This window comes from Lampetra planeri, chromosome 57 (genome assembly GCF_965212315.1).
Source record: "Lampetra planeri chromosome 57, kcLamPlan1.2.h2, whole genome shotgun sequence".
Taxonomy (NCBI): Eukaryota; Metazoa; Chordata; class Hyperoartia; order Petromyzontiformes; family Petromyzontidae; genus Lampetra; species Lampetra planeri.
In genome coordinates this window covers 6,863,007-6,882,611 of record NC_136163.1, presented here as the reverse complement: position 1 = coordinate 6,882,611, position 19,605 = coordinate 6,863,007, and the positions used below count along the sequence as shown (strand labels likewise).

General features: G+C 54.0%; 1 protein-coding gene across 2 annotated transcripts in view; it reads left to right on the top strand.

The window, feature by feature from the left end:
• The window catches only part of NOX4 (NADPH oxidase 4), a 34,398-nt gene extending 15,785 nt beyond the window's left edge, over positions 1–18,613 (top strand). For both annotated transcript variants that reach the window (XM_078618274.1, XM_078618273.1), the window contains exons 12-18: positions 7,737–7,797; positions 7,916–8,003; positions 9,073–9,192; positions 10,507–10,615; positions 13,674–13,742; positions 15,148–15,245; positions 15,606–18,613. In XM_078618274.1, the coding sequence (XP_078474400.1) occupies positions 7,737–7,797; positions 7,916–8,003; positions 9,073–9,192; positions 10,507–10,615; positions 13,674–13,742; positions 15,148–15,245; positions 15,606–15,726 (666 nt within the window). In that variant the 3' untranslated portion in view covers positions 15,727–18,613. The remainder of the gene's footprint in view (positions 1–7,736; positions 7,798–7,915; positions 8,004–9,072; positions 9,193–10,506; positions 10,616–13,673; positions 13,743–15,147; positions 15,246–15,605) is intronic.
• The last annotated feature ends 992 nt before the right edge of the window (positions 18,614–19,605 follow it).

Sequence of the window (19,605 nt, the reverse complement as noted above, 5' to 3'; positions counted from 1 at the left end):
CCTTTCTGTAAATAAGACAGCTGCCAAGACGTCCAAACACCGAACAGAAACCTTCTGCGAGTAATTGTGTCTGCATTAACCACACGTACTTGTGGTGAGCATGCAAACAAAAACATTCCCTGGCATTGTGCGGTGCATTCTCTTTGAAACTGGTTGGTCTACACCAGAGACGACCTTCTTTAGGGCCAAGTCTCAACCAGTGTTAGATCAGAGAACGTCAAAAGGCGGACAGCGCAAAGACATCTTAACATCTCAACACAACCGTTTTTATTGCCGGAAAGGGTCAAACCTATCTTTATACTTTGATCCTGGCAAGAAAGGTCCCACGTTGTCAGCCTGTCCGTCTGCACGCCTTGCGCGTCACGTCACCACAGAGCAGAGGTCGCAAACGGGTTTTGATTCCTTACCCGTACCCGTACCCGGCCACACCAGGGTCGCAAATGGGTACCCGTACCCGTACCCAGCCGGGTACGGGTACCCGTTCCCTACCCGTACCCTACTCGAAATGAGTGACAAACGGTTACTCACCAGTGACTCACGGCCTACCCGTACCCATACCCGGCCGCACCAGGGTCGCAAACGGGTACCCGTACCCGTACCCGGCCGGGTACGGGTAGCCGGGTATCGGGTAGGGTACGGGTATCGGGTACCCGGTTGCGACCTCTGCCACAGAGCGAGCGCGTTGCGTCACCACAGAGCGAGCGCGCCGCGTTGGTGTTCGGGCCGAAGAAGGCGAGACTCGCGCCGTCCCAGAGGGAATGTTGGCTCAGTGTCCCTGACCGAGCTCCAGGACCCCGGCGCTAGAAACCAGAACCTCGCTCGGAGCCCCGCGCTGGCCGCCAGCCGCCTACACGACGCTCGCCAGCCTGGAATGAGCTCATACGACGTCGAGAAATAATATTACTGCGCTTGTTTATATTTCTCCAGGACAACCTCACTGAGGTCGCCACCGTGGCTAGGGGATGTAAACTGCCTCGCCTGCTATGCAGGAGGTCGTGGGTTCGGTCCCAACGCTCATGCCTGCTATATATTTTAAGTTGGCGTGTCTCTCTCTCTCTCTCATCATCATCATGGTGGCTTTGGAGATGTTAACTACCTCGCCTGGTATGCAGGAGGTCGTGGGTTCGATCCCAACCCTGACGCCTGCTGCTGTATATTTGGAGTTTATGTGTTCTCCCCGTGGTCATGTGGATTTTTCTCCAGGTCCTCCGGTTTTCCCCTCCACATTTAGAATCAACGGCAGGCGTTTAGAGCGTTTGGCCGCGATATTTTTCCATGCGATAAGCAACTTCGTTGAGCAATCATTTGTGATATCCAGGTTGCTTAGAAAAAAAGCTGCATAGCTCAGTGGGCCTTACCTGGAAAAAGAAAAATAGTTTATCTTCTTGGTTCTTTCGGTAAAGTCACGTAGAAGGGAAGTAATAAAATAATACAATAATAAAACATAATACAATAATTCTCACGACGTTTCGGCTACAACGCAAGTGTGGTGCGTGACTTTACCGAAAGAACCAAGAAGATGAATCCCTGCAGTCACGAAAGCTTTAAATCGAAAAATAGTTTAGTTTTAACTTTCTTTCCATTCGTAAAATCATTTTTCAGGAGGCAGTATTTTGCAGTAGAGGGCGATGTTGCTGCATGTGATCCCTATTGGGCAAATTGCAGGTGATATCTGAGCATTGGGATGTTTGGCCAATGCCAGTTACCGTGCTAATTCGCTTCGCTTTCATCGTTAGCTTCTTTCGTATGGATTCATAATGGCAGATTAAAGATGTAAGCTTAGATGTTCTTGTCCACTCAGCAAAGCGGATCTCGTCCATTCCTCCTTTAAAGGAGTGAGTGGACGGTGGAAGTGGCAGTAGCGGCGGAGTGTTCACGACGCGCTCCACGGTTTGGGGTTCGTGGCTGCGCACGCGCAGGCCGCCGGATCTTGGACGCACCGTTTGTGTATCGGTGGCCACAATCAGCCGCATGGCCCCACCGGTCTCTCATCCGGTCGACGGTCGGCTCCCTGTAGGGGAGAGAGAGAGAGCACAGACTCCACACAGGGAGAGGCGCCCGAGTCGGGAGTCGAACCCCGGCACCTTCTCGCTGCGTCGCCGCCGCTGCGCTGCTCTACCACCCTGGGGCTCGGTACAAACATCGGCTGACGTCTTAATCGGCTCTCGGTCCAGACGACGCGGCCTGCCGCCTCCCCGTGCAAACGAGCGACGAGGTGGGAATCATCTCCGACGGCCGCCCCGGAGACAGCGGTGGACATTCCACATTCCCGTGGCAGGGGTTGGTGGTGTGGCGGGTGGGGGGGCAGTTTATGTACCGCTGCTCGATTGATCGACCCAAAGAGACGATGACGTCGACGACGCTCAGTCGCTTGTAAAGTGCCGTGGGCAAGCGTCAGGCCGGGGCGGTGCCCGTGTCAGGGGCAGCAGTGCGGCCTGGACCAAGCGCGCACAGCGGCCGCCCTGGTCTCGAGCAGGGGCACAACGGCCTCTTGCCAACGGGGGATACGACTGTGGGCCTACGTCCATTCTCCCTGACTCACTTTTACCGGATTTGCTACGGATGTTTTTTTTGTTAACCCTTATACAACAATATGTTGGATATAACTATATATATTAAGTTTAGTTGCGCCGTGTGCTGGGTTTAGAAGAAGACAGGCTCACAGTAACAGTACTAATAACACGTTTAATGGTGCAATGCTCACGATTAAGCTTCAAATCAGGATTAAGTTATCGTGCGTCTTGCTTTCTTGCCAGCCCCACCGCTCTAGGATTTCCTCAAAGGGGGTGGATCGCGCGAATTTGTGCCGCTCTCATTGATACGATAGCCAGATGCCTAAATGGGGTTTGGTCCATCCATGGAGGTTATTTTTAACGAATCCACATTTTTTCGAAAAAAAATTCTGAACATGTTCATACTATGTGTTGATTCGGGACCCCCCTTGTGGCCGACTGGGCCCCGACTGGACTTCTGTGGAAGAGACCTTCATAACTCATCGGATTCCTCCGCCATAAATAAATATTCTGATTCCGATTCGATGCGTTGCATAACGCCGCCACATACCCCACCCCACCAAAGTTGCGCTCATGGCATCGGTGTGCAATGTGATGCCAGCGTATCGTCATCGTCGGCAGCCATGTTCACTCCACTGCTGCTTGAGAGCCCAGCCACCGCCACCTCTCACGGCGCCGGCTCGCGAGCTGATGTCACCGCTCCGTCTCCTGGGCGGGCGTGAACCCCGCGGTCGCGTTCCATTCCGTTATTTTTATTTCATTCGAGCCGTGACATGTCCAGCCCCCTAGAGCCTTACAAGAGGGAACTGCCCCTCCACTTGAGGCCCTGCCGCCCAGCAGTGGCATGAGGAGGCAATTGCGGGGCTGCCCCTGCATCTTCGCGAAGGCAGCAGCAGCAGGCGCACAGGAAACCCCTCTCCCAGCCTCGCCACCCCCCCCCCCACACAACAATCCACCCACTTAACAACCCCCCCACTCAGGGGGTTATGTTTGAGGGTTAAGTGCTTCCAGATGTCTCTCAACGCATGGCCGCTCTTCACAGCTGTCTGCGGGCAGGAAGGTGAACCGCAGAGACGGAGCGGCGTGCTCGCTCGCTCGCCGCGTCTTCACGCCGAGCTCAACACGCCGCGGCTTCCTCCGGGTGGCGGCGCTTTCGCGTGTCCCTGCCGCACCACTTGAAGCTTATTCTGGGACGCTCAACCCGGGGACACGGCGTGCAGCTGGCGGCAGCCGCCCTCCCCTCCCACTTTCGTTAAACATAGCCACGACCACCCGACCGCTAGCACCGCCCCCACACAGATGTTGACTACCTCGCCTGGTGAACAGGAGGTCGTGGGTTCGATCCCGACCCTGACGCCTGCTGCTGTATATTTGTAGTTTGTAGTCTGTCTCATCATCATCACAGTGGCTAGATGTTAACTATCTCGCCTGGTATACAGGAGGTTGTGGGTTTGATCCCGACCCTGACGCCTGCTGCTGTATATTTGTATTTTGTAGACTCTGTCTCATCATCATCACAGTGGCTAGATGTTAACCATCTCGCCTGGTATACAGGAAGTTGTGGGTTTGCGTGTCTCTCTCATCATCATCATCACGGTGGCTAGGAGATGTTAACTATCTCGCCTGGTGTACAGGAGGTCGTGGGGTTGATCCCGACCCTGATGCCCGTTGTATATTTGGAGTTTGCGTGTCTCTCTCTCTCTCTCCACGTGGTCGCGTGGATTTTTCTCCGGGTCCTCCGGTTTTTCCTCCACATTTCGAACCAACATCACGCGTTTAGAGTATTGGGCTGCTACACGTTTCCGCACGATAAGCCACTTCGTTGAGCTAGCATTTGTGGCCAGGTCGCTTCTGAAAAATATTTGCATAGCTCACTGGGCATTACCTGGCAAAATACAACATTGTTTCGTAGTTTGAGTGAGTGGCCTTCCCTCTTAACAATGGATGCTCGGTCGCCAGATAGCCCCACCGACTACGCAGGTAGCTCCGCCCACTACCCGGTTAGCTCCGCCCACTACCCGGGTAGCTCCGCCCACTACCCGGTTAGCTCCGCCCACTGCTCAGGCAGCTCCGCCCACTGCTCAGGTAGCTCCGCCCACTGCTCAGGTAGCTCCGCCCACTGCTCAGGTGGCTCCGCCCACTGCTCAGGTAGCTCCGCCCACTGCTCAGGTCGCCATGCCGTTCATCTTCGAGGTTTTTTGGGTGAGATCGTGTAAATATATAAATGTGTCGTTAAGCCCACCACCACCCGACACAGCCAACTAGTAAGGTTTGTCACGTAAACAGAACATGTCAATTTGTCACTAGTACAGCAACACCGGTGCGTTGGAGAGCCAAGCCACGACATTTACAATCTGAGTACGACGTTTCGCCAGAAATTACAACCAGCTTCATCAGGCGACGGCCAGATTTGTGGAGAAGTCCACCTGCTTCGTTCCTTAAATGGAGTGGTAGATGTGATGACGTCACTTGTGTGATCTTCCTGCGCGAAGTGGGGGGGGGGTTAAGGAATGTGTATTAATGACTATGGGTTTCCATTGCCGAGTGTGTTATTTACATGGCGATCAACGCACATTATGCATGCACATGTTGCTTCCAAGCAGCACTAAGTCTGTAGCTATCCGAATGGTTACAATTATTTTAATTTCTCTAACTTTCGATAGATTCTCTAATTAGTCTTGGCCAGTAGTCACTAGTTTTGCAGGCAACTTAAACATTATCCAAATCAATTGAGTGCCCTCGTTGGCACGCGTGTTCTGCTACAGCTGTCTGTCTCTGTCTCTACACAGTCACAGACAGACAGACTTGTCTCTGATGGAGTCTCTACACAGTCACAGACAGACAGAGTGGTCTCTGATGGAGTCTCTACACAGTGACAGACAGACAGACTTGTCTCTGATGGAGTCTCTACACAGTCACAGACAGACAGACTTGTCTCTGATGGAGTCTCTACACAGTCACAGACAGACAGAGCGGTCTCTGATGGAGTCTCTACACAGTCACAGACAGAGCGGTCTCTGATGGAGTCTCTACACAGTCACAGACAGACTGGTTACTGAGAGTATTATACCAACATATCAAGTGTGTGTTTTAGCAACATGAGCTTGAAATGAAAATAGCTTCATTGCACTGGTTTGCTCATTCTGACTTCCTAAACTGCCACGATTTTTTTGGTTTTAAATCATACAAAAAAAAACAATAAAAATCATATCCACCACTGTCATCCGAAAACCGAGATAGTGTGGAGGATTTCCAGAATGGACCCTAGAGGGGTCTGTAACCCAGCACAAACATCCAAGAATAACAAACATCCATCAAGAACACATTCACGTCTCGTGTCTGACTCCAGCGCAGCAGCGATCGCGGGCTCAGCTCTGCCCCTAACCTCCTAAATGTGGCGCAGCGGTGGCTATGCGATGTTAACTCCCTCGCCTGGTGTACAGGAGGCGTTGGGTCCTACCCAAGTCACCTTGTGTGGGTGCGGTGGGGTTCAGCTATGGGAGGAGACCAGACGACCCAAATAAAAACCCGTGCAGAACAGGCGAAGAACGCGCACAGAATGGCACCTTACCGTGAGGCGCAGGATGTTACCGCCAGAGGTGTGGACTCGAGTCATGTGACTTGGACTCGAGTCAGACTCGAGTCATGAATTTGATGACTTGCGACTCGACTTGGACTTGCATAACAATGACTTTGTCCCACCTCTGGTTACCGCTGTGCCAGCCTGCCACCCAGAACGTCAGACATCGTACCACCAACACGACAAAGCGGCGCAGCCCGAAGACGCTTGCTCGCCAGCCGCCCGGCAGCACGACTGTGGCCCTGAATGGGCACTACGATGGCTAGGAGATGTCAATGTTGTGGATTTGCTCTCCAACACACCGGTGTGCTGAACTAGTAACGAATTGGCACGTTCTGTTTACGTGACAAACCTTACTAATTGGCTGTGTCGGGCGGTGGCGGGTTTAACGGCACATTTATATTGTTACGCGATCTCACCCACCTGTAGTATGGATGGTGTATCCCGTCGGCATGCTAGCGGCTTCTCAGACGATGTTTGTGGCACCGGCGGTGGTGAAGCGGTTAGCACGACACTGCGCTTTGAACCCGGCGACCCGAGTTTGATTCCCGCTCACGGCCAACACCACTGACGCCTACTGCGGAGACAAAGGCGGTCGAGCGTGGTGCTGGCCAACCACCCTCTCGTGTGCCGTGCCGGCCTTCATAGGTGCTGCTACTCGCTAACAGCACTTGCCCCAACAGTCTGTTAAGGCTACACGGGGGTTAAAGAAAGCTGTCTCTGGTGTGGACCAATCAGTCTCAAAGACAATACATTATACTACCAAAGCATGTTTTGTGTTTGCATGTTCACCACAAGTACTGTGTGGTGTTAATGCAGACAGGATTCCTTGCAAATGGTTTCTGTTTGGTGTTTTAACATCTTAACACAACTCCTGTTTTATTGCCAGAAAGGGTAAAACCATATTCTTTTTCTTAATCATTTTGGATACTGGCAAAAGGGCCGCGCCATGACCAATTCGCAACCGCCTTCTTCAAAAAATGCGTTCCCTCGTACGTGAATCGCGTTACGCCCAATTCGCGTTCTGAACGCACGCAGGATTACAGGAGCACAAACAGCACTCCACTACGATGGCCAGTGCGGGTTGGTGATTGGTCAAGGGGAGGGTAAAAACCTTTTTCTTTGTCTGTTGGTGGCTTACGATGAGCGTGGCCGCCTGTCACCTGTGGAGGCGGCAGCAGCAGCAGCGGCGGCGGCGAGGGTTGGTGGTTCACGCAAATGTCTGCGGAGCTCCCTGTCCCCGTGGGGGCGTCGCGTGCGGAGGCGCCAGGCCCCTGGCTCTCCGGGAGAAGGCGGCGGTACCTCACGGCAACGTGCCGACCAACGCGATCCGTTGATTCTTCCGCGCGGGATACAGCGTTGCGCCCTCGCGGGCTTAGCGGGTAGCGCCGCCGCGCTCTCGAAGACGGCGACGCGAGTTGGACTCTCACCCGCGGCAAAATAACAGCGGCTGGGTACACGCCGAGGTCGGCTCAGCCCGAAATGAGTCCCCGGTGCGGTGGGTAAGCATCGGCGTTTGGGGAGACGAGGGCTATGGCCACAACAGCCACCTCGTGTGCCTTGCAAGCATTCGTGGGTGCTCGCTAACGGCACTTGCCCAGATATTCTGTCAGAGGCTACATGGGGGATCTTTGTCTTTGCAGTGCCCGCCAGACTCGAAAGGGAACTTTGCCATTCATTTGCGAGTGCTTGGGGACTGGACAGGCAAGTGTGACCACGCTGCGAATTCACCAACACTTCGCCGAAATTATTTGTACGTTTCTTTTAATAACATGTGTGTACGAGAGTTTACATTTCTCTGTTACTTTGTACTCTAATACAGCTTCTCTGCGAGATCAGCTGATCACAAACCAGAACCCAAATATGGAGTATCTACGCACAAGCCCCACTCCTCCTCGTCAGCACCCAAAGTAAGTGATGTGTTGCCGTCCGGATGACGCTTACGACGGATTCCCGCTGCGGCGAGCATCGAGGCATCGGGGTGCTCATTTCCACGTGCGGCGGGCGGAGATTCCACATTCATGTGGCGGGGGGGGCGGCGAGTATATCCAACGGTCAACCGCGTTGACCTGCCAGGTGGACAATGGGCGACGCCCACAAGGACGAGCCGCTCGCTCGACCGCCGAGCCACCGCTCGCGATCCGATGACTTCGTAGCGAGGCTGTTAGCTTGTCTGTGAACCTGTCTGCCCATCAACATCCCGCGCTCGCATCGACCACGTGCACCTCGTGTGGCATCAAGCCACGAGGCAGAGACGTCCCCCGCCGTGGACGGCACCGCCATGTGCAGGGGAGCGGCCCTGCACAAGGTGACATCACGGAACAACGTCTGTGATGGCCTCTTAGCCGTGGTGGTGGTGGTGCTGCTGACGATGACATTAACGACGACGAGGCTACTGCTCACGACGATGCTGTTGCTGATAATGAATCTGCTGATGCTCAACGGCGCTGCCGCCGCTGTTGACGATGATGCCGACTATTGAATCGGGTAAAAACAGCATCACAAGGTCGCCCGCTATTGGCAAACGATACCCGTGTATGTATGTGTGTGTGTTTAACACAACAACAACGGAGGGCACAGGAGCGACGCTCACAACAACGAGCGGAGCGCCGGGTATCTAAAGCACAACAAGTTGGCACAGTAGGGGACACAGGTGGTGCATCACCCACTCGTCTCAGTCAGTCGACCCGTGGCACCTGCTGGGTCTGCCCTGTGACCTCCTGCCGGCGGGCGTTCGACACTTCACGTGGCCTCAACGTGCACCTAGCCTGGCACAAGCGCCGTGGTGACGTCACAACCACTTAGTGGCGAATGGCGGTGGTTGTTGTTGACACAGCGGCTTCATGTAATCCACGTGTTGCACGAGTGGAGCGAGCACTGACCATGTTCTCGTGGTGACGCCGCCGCCGCCGCTGCTGATGATGGCAACAACGGTGACGACTAATGCTGACGACGGCGGCGATGATGATGTCACCCAAGGCTGTACATAGACGGGCCGTTTGGGAGCCCAGCGGAGGAGGTGTTCAACTACCGCGTGAGCCTGTGCGTCGCCGGGGGGATCGGGGTGACGCCATTCGCCGCCGTGCTCAACGCGCTGCTGTGAGTGGCACCCAAAAACACGCCCGGTACACAGCAGGTCGTGGGTTCCATCCCGACTCTGACGCCTGCTGCTGTATATTTAGAGTTTGCGTGTCTCTCTCTCTCATCATCATCACGGTGGCTGGGAGATGTTAACTACCTCGCCTGGTACACAGCAGGTCGTGGGTTCCATCCCGACTCTGACGCCTGCTGCTGTATATTTAGAGTTTGCGTGTCTCTCTCTCTCATCATCATCACGGTGGCTGGGAGATGTTAACTACCTCGCCTGGTACACAGCAGGTCGTGGGTTCCATCCCGACCCTGACGCCTGCTGCTGTATATATAGAGTTTGCGTGTCTCTCTCTCTCATCATCATCACGGTGGCTGGGAGATGTTAACTACCTCGCCTGGTACACAGCAGGTCGTGGGTTCCATCCCGACCCTGACGCCTGCTGCTGTATATATAGAGTTTGCGTGTCTCTCTCTCTCATCATCATCACGGTGGCTGGGAGATGTTAACTACCTCGCCTGGTACACAGGAGGTCGTGGGTTCCATCCCCACCCTGACGCCTGCTGCTGCTGTATATTTGTACGACACCGGTGGTGCGTACTGCGTAGTATAAAAGGAACATTTACGTAATAATTTGGCGCCCCTTAAGGGGCACAGTCGTGCTGCCGGGCGGCTGGCTAGCAAGCGTCTTTGCCGCTTTGCCGTGTTTGTGGCACGATGTCTGACGTTCGGTGCGGCAGGCTGGCGCAGCGGTAACACCCTGCGTCCCTGCGTCCCGTTCCCGGCTCGGGTGCCGTCCTGTGTGGAGTTGGCGCGTTCTTCCCCTGTTCTGCACCGGAATTTTTCTCTGGGTTCCTCCCACAGCTAAAAACCACCCCCACCCATACAAGGGAACTGGTATTGGCCAAAATGTCCCAATAAGCTGCAACAGTTCCCTGCAAATCACTCTATTTGATCACTCAGAGCAGCAGCAGCAGCAACATCCCCCCCCCCCACATCCTGAGAACACTTGGCAGGAGGCTCCAGATGAGAATCAGAGACTCGGTCAGACTTTCCGGCACGGAACGAGCAGAATAATCACGACGACGACGACGATGATGATGATGCCATTAAAAACAAGCGGCTGTCACAGCATCGCTGGTCGCGTCGCCTCCTCCCCTCCCCCCTCGATCACTTCCTGGAAATCTGAAGAGCTTCATAGCTCATCAGATTTCCTCCTGCAGTCTAAATTAAATTATTTTCATTCTGACCTCCCCTCCCCCCTCCCCCACCCCTCCCCCACCCCCTCCCCCCCCTCCCCCGTGAGGCGGCGTCGGTTGGTGCAGGCAGCAGTGGGGCGGCGTGCGTCTGCGGCGCCTCTACCTCGTCTGGGTCTGCAAGGAGGCGCGCGACTTCGGCTGGCTGGCGGCCGTGCTCACGGCGCTGCACGGCAAGGTGGGTGGGTGGGTGGGGGGCGGCGGTGGGCGCTCGCTCGTTCATTCCTTCGCTCGCTCGTTCGCTCGTTCGCTCGCTCATTCGCTCGCTCGCTCGTTCGCTCGTTCGCTCGCTCAATCGTTCGCTTGTTCGTTTGCATGCTCATTAGTTTTTTGCTCGTTTGCTCGTTCGCTCGTTCCCTCACTCGTTCAACTCGCTCATTCATTTTCCCGTTCACTCATTCGTTCGCTTGCCTGTTCGTTCATTCGCTCGTTCGTTTGCCCGGACCACCGCGGTGGGGGTCGGGTGGGAAGGAATGGGCTGGGTGGGGAATCGCGATCCCACCCCGGGTCTGTTGTTCACGCGACTGAACACGCCAACGTCCGCGTCGTACTAAGCCCTCCTCCACCCGACGACGCGGCCCAACTAAAGTTGCCGCCTTAACACGTGGGAGGCTTTCGCGACAAATATTATTCATAATTGGCCTTTTTTTTCGGTTAGATCGCGTAAATATAAATGTGTCGTTAACCCGCCAAGAGCCGTCCATAAATGACGTCACGCGATTGTTGGACGAATTTTGACCCCCCCCTCCCCCCTCGTCACACGGCGTCATAAAAAGTCAGACCCCCCTCAAATCACTTTAAACTTAAACTAATGTCATTGTAGTGCGTATTTAATGTGGAGCTGTACTCTGGTGTTGTCGGAGAAAACATTTATTGAAAAGGAGGCGTTGGAAAGCTGACATTTTGCATAAAATTCACTTGAAAATATTCAACGTCTAACTAAAACTGCAGATGTTCGGAATATTAACAGTAATTATAACTATTAAAAAAATACTTTAAACTTTGTAGTAGAACGAAGCAAAATGGAGAGTACAATTATAACAATCACATATTCATTCCACAGAATGAAAAGCCCCGGTAGAATCATTAGAATCAAAATGTTTAATAACAATCATTCAATTTTTTTTACAAAATGTGTGCTTCTCCATTCTCAGGCTGAGAAGCAAAATGCTCCTTCATGGAATTAATAAACGGTGACCTTAGTAAATTTAAATAATCAAATAGAAATTTTATCCAAATTTGTGTTATTATAACAATTCTATTCAATTAATATTTATTTAAAGTTGCGCATTTTGATGTGACGTCACATTTCTCAAACCCCCCCCTCCCCCCCTCGTCACACATCGTCACAAATGTCTGACCCCCCTCCCCCCCCTCGGTGCGTGACGTCATTTATGGACGGCCCCCACCCACCCGACATGGGGCGATTTGGCCAATTCTGCGGGATGTGCTGATGTTGTCAGGAAACGACGTTTCATGGAAAGTGACAAAAATGAAACGGTCAGTTATCATCGCATCGCCATCAACCCACACGCTTTACCCCGCATTCTTGTACAGGGGAGTTGAGCTTTGAGGTCCATACGGCGTACAGCCGTTTCAATTCGGGCAAAAAAAAAGTCAATTTGTTTGTGTTTATCCCTTGCGATGGGACTTTGTTGGGTGAACGTTGAGATTAATTAGGGGCACGGGGTGACCAATACGGTCTGAATTGGTCTGTAACAAGTTGGCCACTGAGAAGGGGTTGACAGGCATTGACATCGCGACACAACACGTCGCTTGTTTGTTTAATCTGAAGGGCCGCACGCGAAGCGTTAATGACGGAGCTGTTGAGGATTTCTTTGTAAAAAATTTTTTAATTTTACGTCTCTGAGTCGTGAGGCTCTCGCGCCCCCTGGCGGCCTGGCGAGGCTACAGCTGCCATCGAGACCGCCAGCGCACAGCACTGAACGTCTGTCCCGTGACCTCGTGTCTGTAGCAGCAGCAGCAGCGAGCCTTCCACACCGCACGTGATGGCCTTAAAGTGCACCTAGCCTGGCACAAGCGCTGTGGTAACTCAGTGGTGAACAGTGGCTGCTGTGTGCCACGGAGCGGAGTGCCGTGGGATGGTGATGGGTGGGATTGTGATGGCGTGGATTGTGGTGGGGTGGGATTGTGATGGGGTGGGATGGTGATGGAGTGGGATGGTGATGGAGTGGGATGGTGGTGGGGTGGGATGGTGATGGGGTGGGATGGTGATGGAGTGGGATGGTGATGGAGTGGGATGGTGGTAGGGTGGGATGGTGGTGGGGTGGGATTGTGATGGGTGGGATGGTGGTGGGGTAGGATGGTGGTGGGGTGGGATGATGATGGAGTGGGATTGTGATGGGGTGGGATGGTGGTGGGGTGGGATGGTGATGGGGTGGGATGGTGATGGAGTGGGATGGTGGTGGGGTGGGATTGTGATGGGGTGGGATTGTGATGGGGTGGGATGGTGATGGAGTGGGATGGTGATGGAGTGGGATGGTGGTGGGGTGGGATGGTGGTGGCGCTATAACGGGCGCGCTCCGCCTTATAACGGTGCGTGTCCCGCGTCATAACGGTGTTGTAGCAAGAGCGCGTTATCGCGTGAACACCACGCGTTGCTCGAGGACAAACCGTACGCTGAATTGCAGTATAGAGACGCGTGTTAACCCAGACAGCTGCCCGTCTGCCACCGTAGTGAAAGTGAAACTCTCCCGCCGTGCCGCGTGCGTGTGCGTGTGTGTGTGCGTGTGTGTGTGCGTGTGTGTGTGCGTGTGTGTGTGTGCGTGTGTGTGCGTGTGCGTGTGTGTGTGTGTGTGCGTGTGTGTGCGTGTGCGTGTGTCCGTGTGCGGCTCTCCGCCCTCCTGCCTCCCCCACGAGCGGTGGCGACCGCCATCCGTGCCTCTTCTCCCCTTTACAGCCCGGCGGAGGCCAGCGGTGGAAATTCCACATTTTTTACGGGCAGGGGCCCATAATTCTACCCCCATAGGGACAACCCGCTGTTGCCTTACCCCCCCCCCCCCCCGCAAAGTGGTACTCGTTTTGATCGACCCTGGAGGGATGATGATGATGATGTATGGGCTGAGTGTTTCGTTACGAGCCGGTGTTTTTTTTTTGGCAAGAGCCAGACGTGTAACGCCTGTGAAGCGTGAGCAAGGCCAGTGAATGTGCACGGTGGCCACGTGCAAGGTGCCCGCTTGACCGACGCTGCTTCGCCGTGGTGGTTTGTGCCGCAGCTCTGGCGGGAGAACCGGCCGGACTTCTTCAGCGTGAGGCTTTTCACCACGAGGTCCGGCGCGCTTGAGGTGAGTCCCATTTCCCGTCCGTGGCTTCTCACGTTCGTTCATTGCAGGTGGCGGCGACGACCTACAGTGTCGGCTGTGAGTGCTGTGCTCGCGGCAGCAGCACGGGGGTCAGCGCGACCAGACTCGTGATCCCCCACGACCCTTAACACAGCGAGGGTGTGGTCATGTGGTGGGTCGCGCAAATGTCGGGGAACTCTCCGTCGACGTCGATGTCATGGAGACGTTCCCCGGCTCGCCGGGAGGAGGCGGTGCAGCACAATGTGGACTCTAGCCGTCCCACCTGTGGGCTTTTCTCCGGGTGCGCTGGTTCCTGGGGGTGCCACGGTGGCCAGGAGATGTTAACACCGTCGCCTGGCTTACAGGATGTCCTGGGCTTGATCCCGACCCTGCTGGATGTTTGGAGTTTGCATGTCTCTCTCTCTCTTCCCCTGGCGGTGTGGATTTTTCTCTGGGTCCTCCGGTTTTGCTCTACACATTTGGTTGCTATAAATGTTAACATGATGATAAACCACTTGGTTGAGAGATCATTTGTGGCCAGTTCACTGCTTAACAAGAGCCACATAGCTCAGGAGGCCTTACCTGGTAAAATAAATGTTAAAAAATAGTTTAGTTTCCTCCCACACCTGAACACGCATTCATTGGCTCGAAATACTTGAGTATATATAGGACTCCAGAGCCGGCTCCTAACCGCGTGGCTGCCTTCCCGCTCGTCCGTGGTTCCTTCTTCGCACCTCTTGTGTCTTCCTCCGGCTTCAAGAGTGATCAAACTCCTGTCTGTGTTCGAAGTTAACATTCTTATTATATTCACACCAGATGTGCACCTCCAAATACATTAGACGTGTGTGTGTGTGTGTACAGGCGTGCGTGTGTGTGTGCGTGGGTATTCATGTGGGGAGCGGTCGTGTAGCGGTTAGCGCGCTGCGTTACGAACCTGGCCAGCCGAGTTCGATTTACGCTCACGTCTAACACCGTGTGACGATTATCTGAACCGGTCATTGGCCTCCCCTAGGTCGACTCAGCCTAAAATGAGTACAGTGTGCAGTATGTAAACATCGCCACTGGCCACCCACCCCTCGTGTGTCGTGCCGGCCTTCATAGGCGCTCGCAAACAGCACTTGCCCCAACAGTCTGTTAAGACTATAAGGGGGATTTTTGTCTTTGTTTTGTGTTCTCGCTGACAATTATTTGAACCGGTCCTGGGCCTCCCCTAGATCCACTCAGCCTCAAACAAGTACCTGGCGCGGTGTACACTATAAATATCGCCACGAGGGAGACAAAGGCGGCCGGGCGTGGTGCTGGCCACCCACCCCCTCGTGTGCCGCAGTGCCGGCCTCCATCAGCAGCACTTGCCCCAACCGTCTGTTCAGGCGATTACGAGGATCTTTGTCTTTGTGTGTATTCATAGAGACTGGAAGAGAAGTATCACGCTCTGAATTCACGCATGTCCGTGGGCAGACCCTGCTGGAGGGCGCTCTTCAACGAGATCGCGCAGTGCAACCAAAGGTACGGTGGCAACGATGTCCCCCAGAGCCCTTTTCAGGGGTGTCCTGCCACGTTGGGATGTTTGGGGGTGCCACGGTGGCTAGGAGATGTTAACTACCTCGGGGAGTTCAGTTCCCGCTCACGGCCACCAACACCGGCGACGATTATCTGAGCCGGTCCTGCGCCTCCCACGCGGTCGACTCGTCGCTAAGCGAGCACCTGGGGCGACAGAGGCGGGGCGTGGTGCTGGTGGCCACCCACTCCATCGTGTGCCGTGCCGGCCTTAACAGGCGCTCGCTAACTGCGCTCGCCCCAACACTCTGCTAAAGGCCTTACGCGGGGGGGGGAATGTTTGCCTCTGCTCGTGATCTCAATCGCCAGGACGTCGGTCGGCGTCTTCTGCTGTGGACCCCAGAAGATGTCGAGAGCCGTGCACCGGACTTGCAACCGATGTAGCGCGCACGGCACGAGCTTCCACTACAACAAGGAGTCCTTCGGCTGAGCCGGCGACCCAGGGCGGCGTCACGCGGCCGGGGTGGGGGGGGGGTCGAGGAGGAGGAGCGACCTGCGGGAGACCTCGGAGATCCGCGGGAGCGAGGTTTCACTCGTCAGGCTCGTCGCGATTGCACCGCTGTTGGCTTCGCATCGTCACGCGACGAAGAATCCGTTAGAGAAGGGAACCCGCGGAAACGGACACCGCAGAGCCGCCTCTGAGATCCCTCCTTCGAGCGACCTCTGACCCACGCGCTCGGTAGAGGGCAGCACTCTCCACGCTGCCCTACTAAGGAAAGCGATGTCCGTCGCTTGACATCAGAATTCTCTGAACGGTAACATTTAAACATTCACCAGGGGACTCGCTCTCAAGACACTGATGCTGAAAACGACAAAGCACCCTTGTACACACAGGCGGTCCCCGCTTTCCACGACGTCGCAGCGGGTTCCTGGAAACCCCGCGGTCGTAAATCGAATCGTCGAAAATCCGACCCTTGTTTTCCCAGGGACAGGAGAAGAAAGTAGAAGCGTCACTCGCCGATGCGTCTGACCTTTCATCAGCCGTATTTAAACCGTGCTTAAGAGGTGAACATCCACACAAACACTCGAGAAATAACGAAACCTCCACCGCCAAGCAGCGTCGGAAACCGGACCGACCGACTGTTCAAATGAGTTCGGGAGTCTTGTCGGAAGACGCGTCGTAAATCAGGTGCCCGCGTCGTGAATCGATCCACGGTGGCATTATTTGAATGTGGTTCGTCGTAAAATTGGACCGTCGTAAACCAGAGGCTGCCTCTATTCAACTTTAAAGACTGAACTGTGGTCAGTGAGAATTATAATTTTTTCTTTGCTCCCCCCTTAGGAGGCACTGTGACCTGAACATGTATACAACGATTTGGTCTAGTTTCATAAAAATGGCTCAAACGACATTACACATTTTAAAACGTGGACTATTTATTTTCCAGTCAATGACAGGGACAGAGCACTGAGTGCTGCTCAACTCGGGATCTCGCCTCCCCCCTCCCCCCCCTCACACGGCGGTGTGCGGGGCCCGCCGCTCCGTGCCTCCGGCCCGGCCATCGACTGGACTCCTGTGAGAAAGAGCTTTGTAGTTGATCGGATTACTCCGCTATAAATACATATTCTGATGATTCTGAACCCAATCCCCCCTCACCCACTTGATTGAATTCCCAGCCACGTTCTTCGGTTCTTGCACAGGTGACAATCGGTTCGTGGTGTCGCGACGGGTCCAACATTGTCATCGGCCGGCAGTTTCCAGCGAAAATTCAATTCTCAAGTTAAACAAAGTTTTTCTATTTTTTTACAAGCGGGCATTCACCAAATACACGCGCGCGCGTGAATGTAAGGTACTGTTTGCGAGCGCCTATTAACGAAAGTCTTGAGTGCTTAATCAGCCAGGGATATCTGGCGTTACTACGATGTGGGGTTGTGCGATGGCAATTATCACGATGCATTTGTCAATTTTATTCTTCGAATATTTTGTGCTGTGCACCGACTTCCGACTACCGTTCACTAAAACAATTTTGGTGCGTTTAGTTTGTTGTCCTTCCCCCCAGCACCTCCGATTAGCGCGGTTGGCTACGTACGGTGCGAAAGAAGAAGTTTGCGTGTCTCTCTCTCTCCCCGTGGTCGCGTGGATTTTCCTCCAGATCCCCCGGGTTTTCACTCCACATTTAGAGATTATTTGGCTGCTATAAATGTCCACGCGATAAGCCACTTCGTTGAGCTATCATTTGTGGGCAGGTCGCTTCTGAAACAGAGCTACATAACTCAGTGAGCCTTACCTGGTCAAATAAACATAGCTTAGCCAACCGTGCTAATCGGAGGTGCTAAACGTGCAACGCGAACTGGAATTGGCTAAAACAACCCAACGCTCAAAGGTTACCTGCAATTTACTCATTTGGGATCACAAGCAACGGTAACAGCAACATCAACCCTCGTGCGAATACCTGGCAGGACCCTCCTGGACAAGCGTCTTGAGACTCTGTGAGGCTTCGCTGGGCAGGCGAATCCTGAGACCTTGTGTGTTGTGCGGCGTAACGCACATTTCTGCTCCACATGGCGTGTTTAAACATGTCGCGCGTGCCGATGATGATTCCCTTACAATTCATTTTAAACTTGAAATATGTGTACTGCGTTTATTTTTGTTGTATGTATATTTTGGCCAAAGATATATATTTTGTTGTTGTTGAAATGATGAAAGTTAGGGTGATTTCTGTAACGCGTGATGCATATGATTCTCTGCGCGTGCTCTGTTTTGTGATCGAGTGTCAATCACCACATCACGCTGGGCTCTGCTTTCGTCCCTTGCTCAATCCACTGCTGGACGAAGGCCTCCCTCCCCACGCCGTGTCAAAGGGGTTGCTTTGACTACATGATGGATAAAGGCACCGGGACCGGTCCAGATGCTCTCACGTTCGCCGTGGGCTGGGAATCGCTGGGTTCATAGCGCAACGCGTTTACCATTGTACACACACACACAAGCAAAGATTCCCCGTATAGCCTTTAACAGACTGTTGGGGCAAGTGCTGTTAGCGAGCACCTATTGACACACGTACACAGACACCAAACAGACACGAAGGCAGGCAAGGACATGCACACAGACACACAGACACACACACACAGACAGACACACACAGACACACACACAGACACACATCGAATGGGAATGTCGGATACGCAGCGTGTGTTGCAATTACCCTGGTTATGAAAGAGGAGCATTGTAATGATGTAAGCGCTCAAATATAACACTTCATCTCGCATACGGCGTCACCATATGCAAATCTAAATATATATTTGTATAATAGTTGTGTCATATTTGTACAGCGGTTGAAAGGAAAGTTTCCCCCTATTAAAGAGTGACGCGGGCAACTTTCTGGGGTCGATGGTGACGGCGTTCGTGCCTCTGGGGTTCGCCTCCTCAACACAGATGCCTCTCCGCGTGGGGTCTTCACGGTGTCTCCGCTCGACTCTCTGCTTCCATAGCAGAAGCTTTGGGTTGGGGTCGCGTTAATACAAAAGTGGCGCTAAACCCGACACGACCCCACGCAGCCAATGAGCGAGGTTTGTCACGTGAACGGAACGCGCCAATTGGTTACTCGTCGAGCACACCAGCTGTGGATGTCTCCTGATGATGCTAGTTGCAGTTACTGGCGAAACGTCGTACTCGAATTGTCAATGTTGATTTACTCTCCAACACACGACCGGTGTTGCTGTACTCGTGACGAATTGGCACGTTCTGTTTACGCGACAAACCTCACTCATTGGCTGTGTCAGGTGGTGTCGGGTTTAACAACACATTTTTATATTTACGTGATCAACCCAAAAACCTCTTATGGAGAATATTGGTCGCGAAAGCCGATCACGTGTCAGACTCACGTCACGTGTCAGACTCGTAAACCTATTCTCGTACATGCACCACCCTTTTTCCACTGCTGGATGCCCCCCCTCTCCCACCCTCCTCAAATGCCAATGCAGCATCCCCGGAGCGGCGTGACTTCGTTTCAAAGGGGGAGGGAGGGGAGGGGAAAGTCTCAGACAGGGAAGTGGCATGACGTCAGACGAGCGTTAGACGAGCGCGTGAGTGACGGTGCCTTCCACTGCCCCCCCAACAGCCCCCCCCCAGCCCCCCCCAGCCCCCACCGTGTGTCTGTGCGAGTTCACGTTGATGTTTCTGAGCGAGCCAGAGCTTCACGACACCCAGTGGCTCGTGACATCTGCACGAATGGCTCCCCCCCCCATCCCCCCCCTCTGTGTGCTGTGGTGACAGCTCTCAGTGGCCCAGTCCGCCGAAGTGTTTGGGCTCCACCATGAGACTGCGGGGGGGGGGGGTCGGGGGGGTTTCTGGGTTAAAGGAAATGAAATTCAC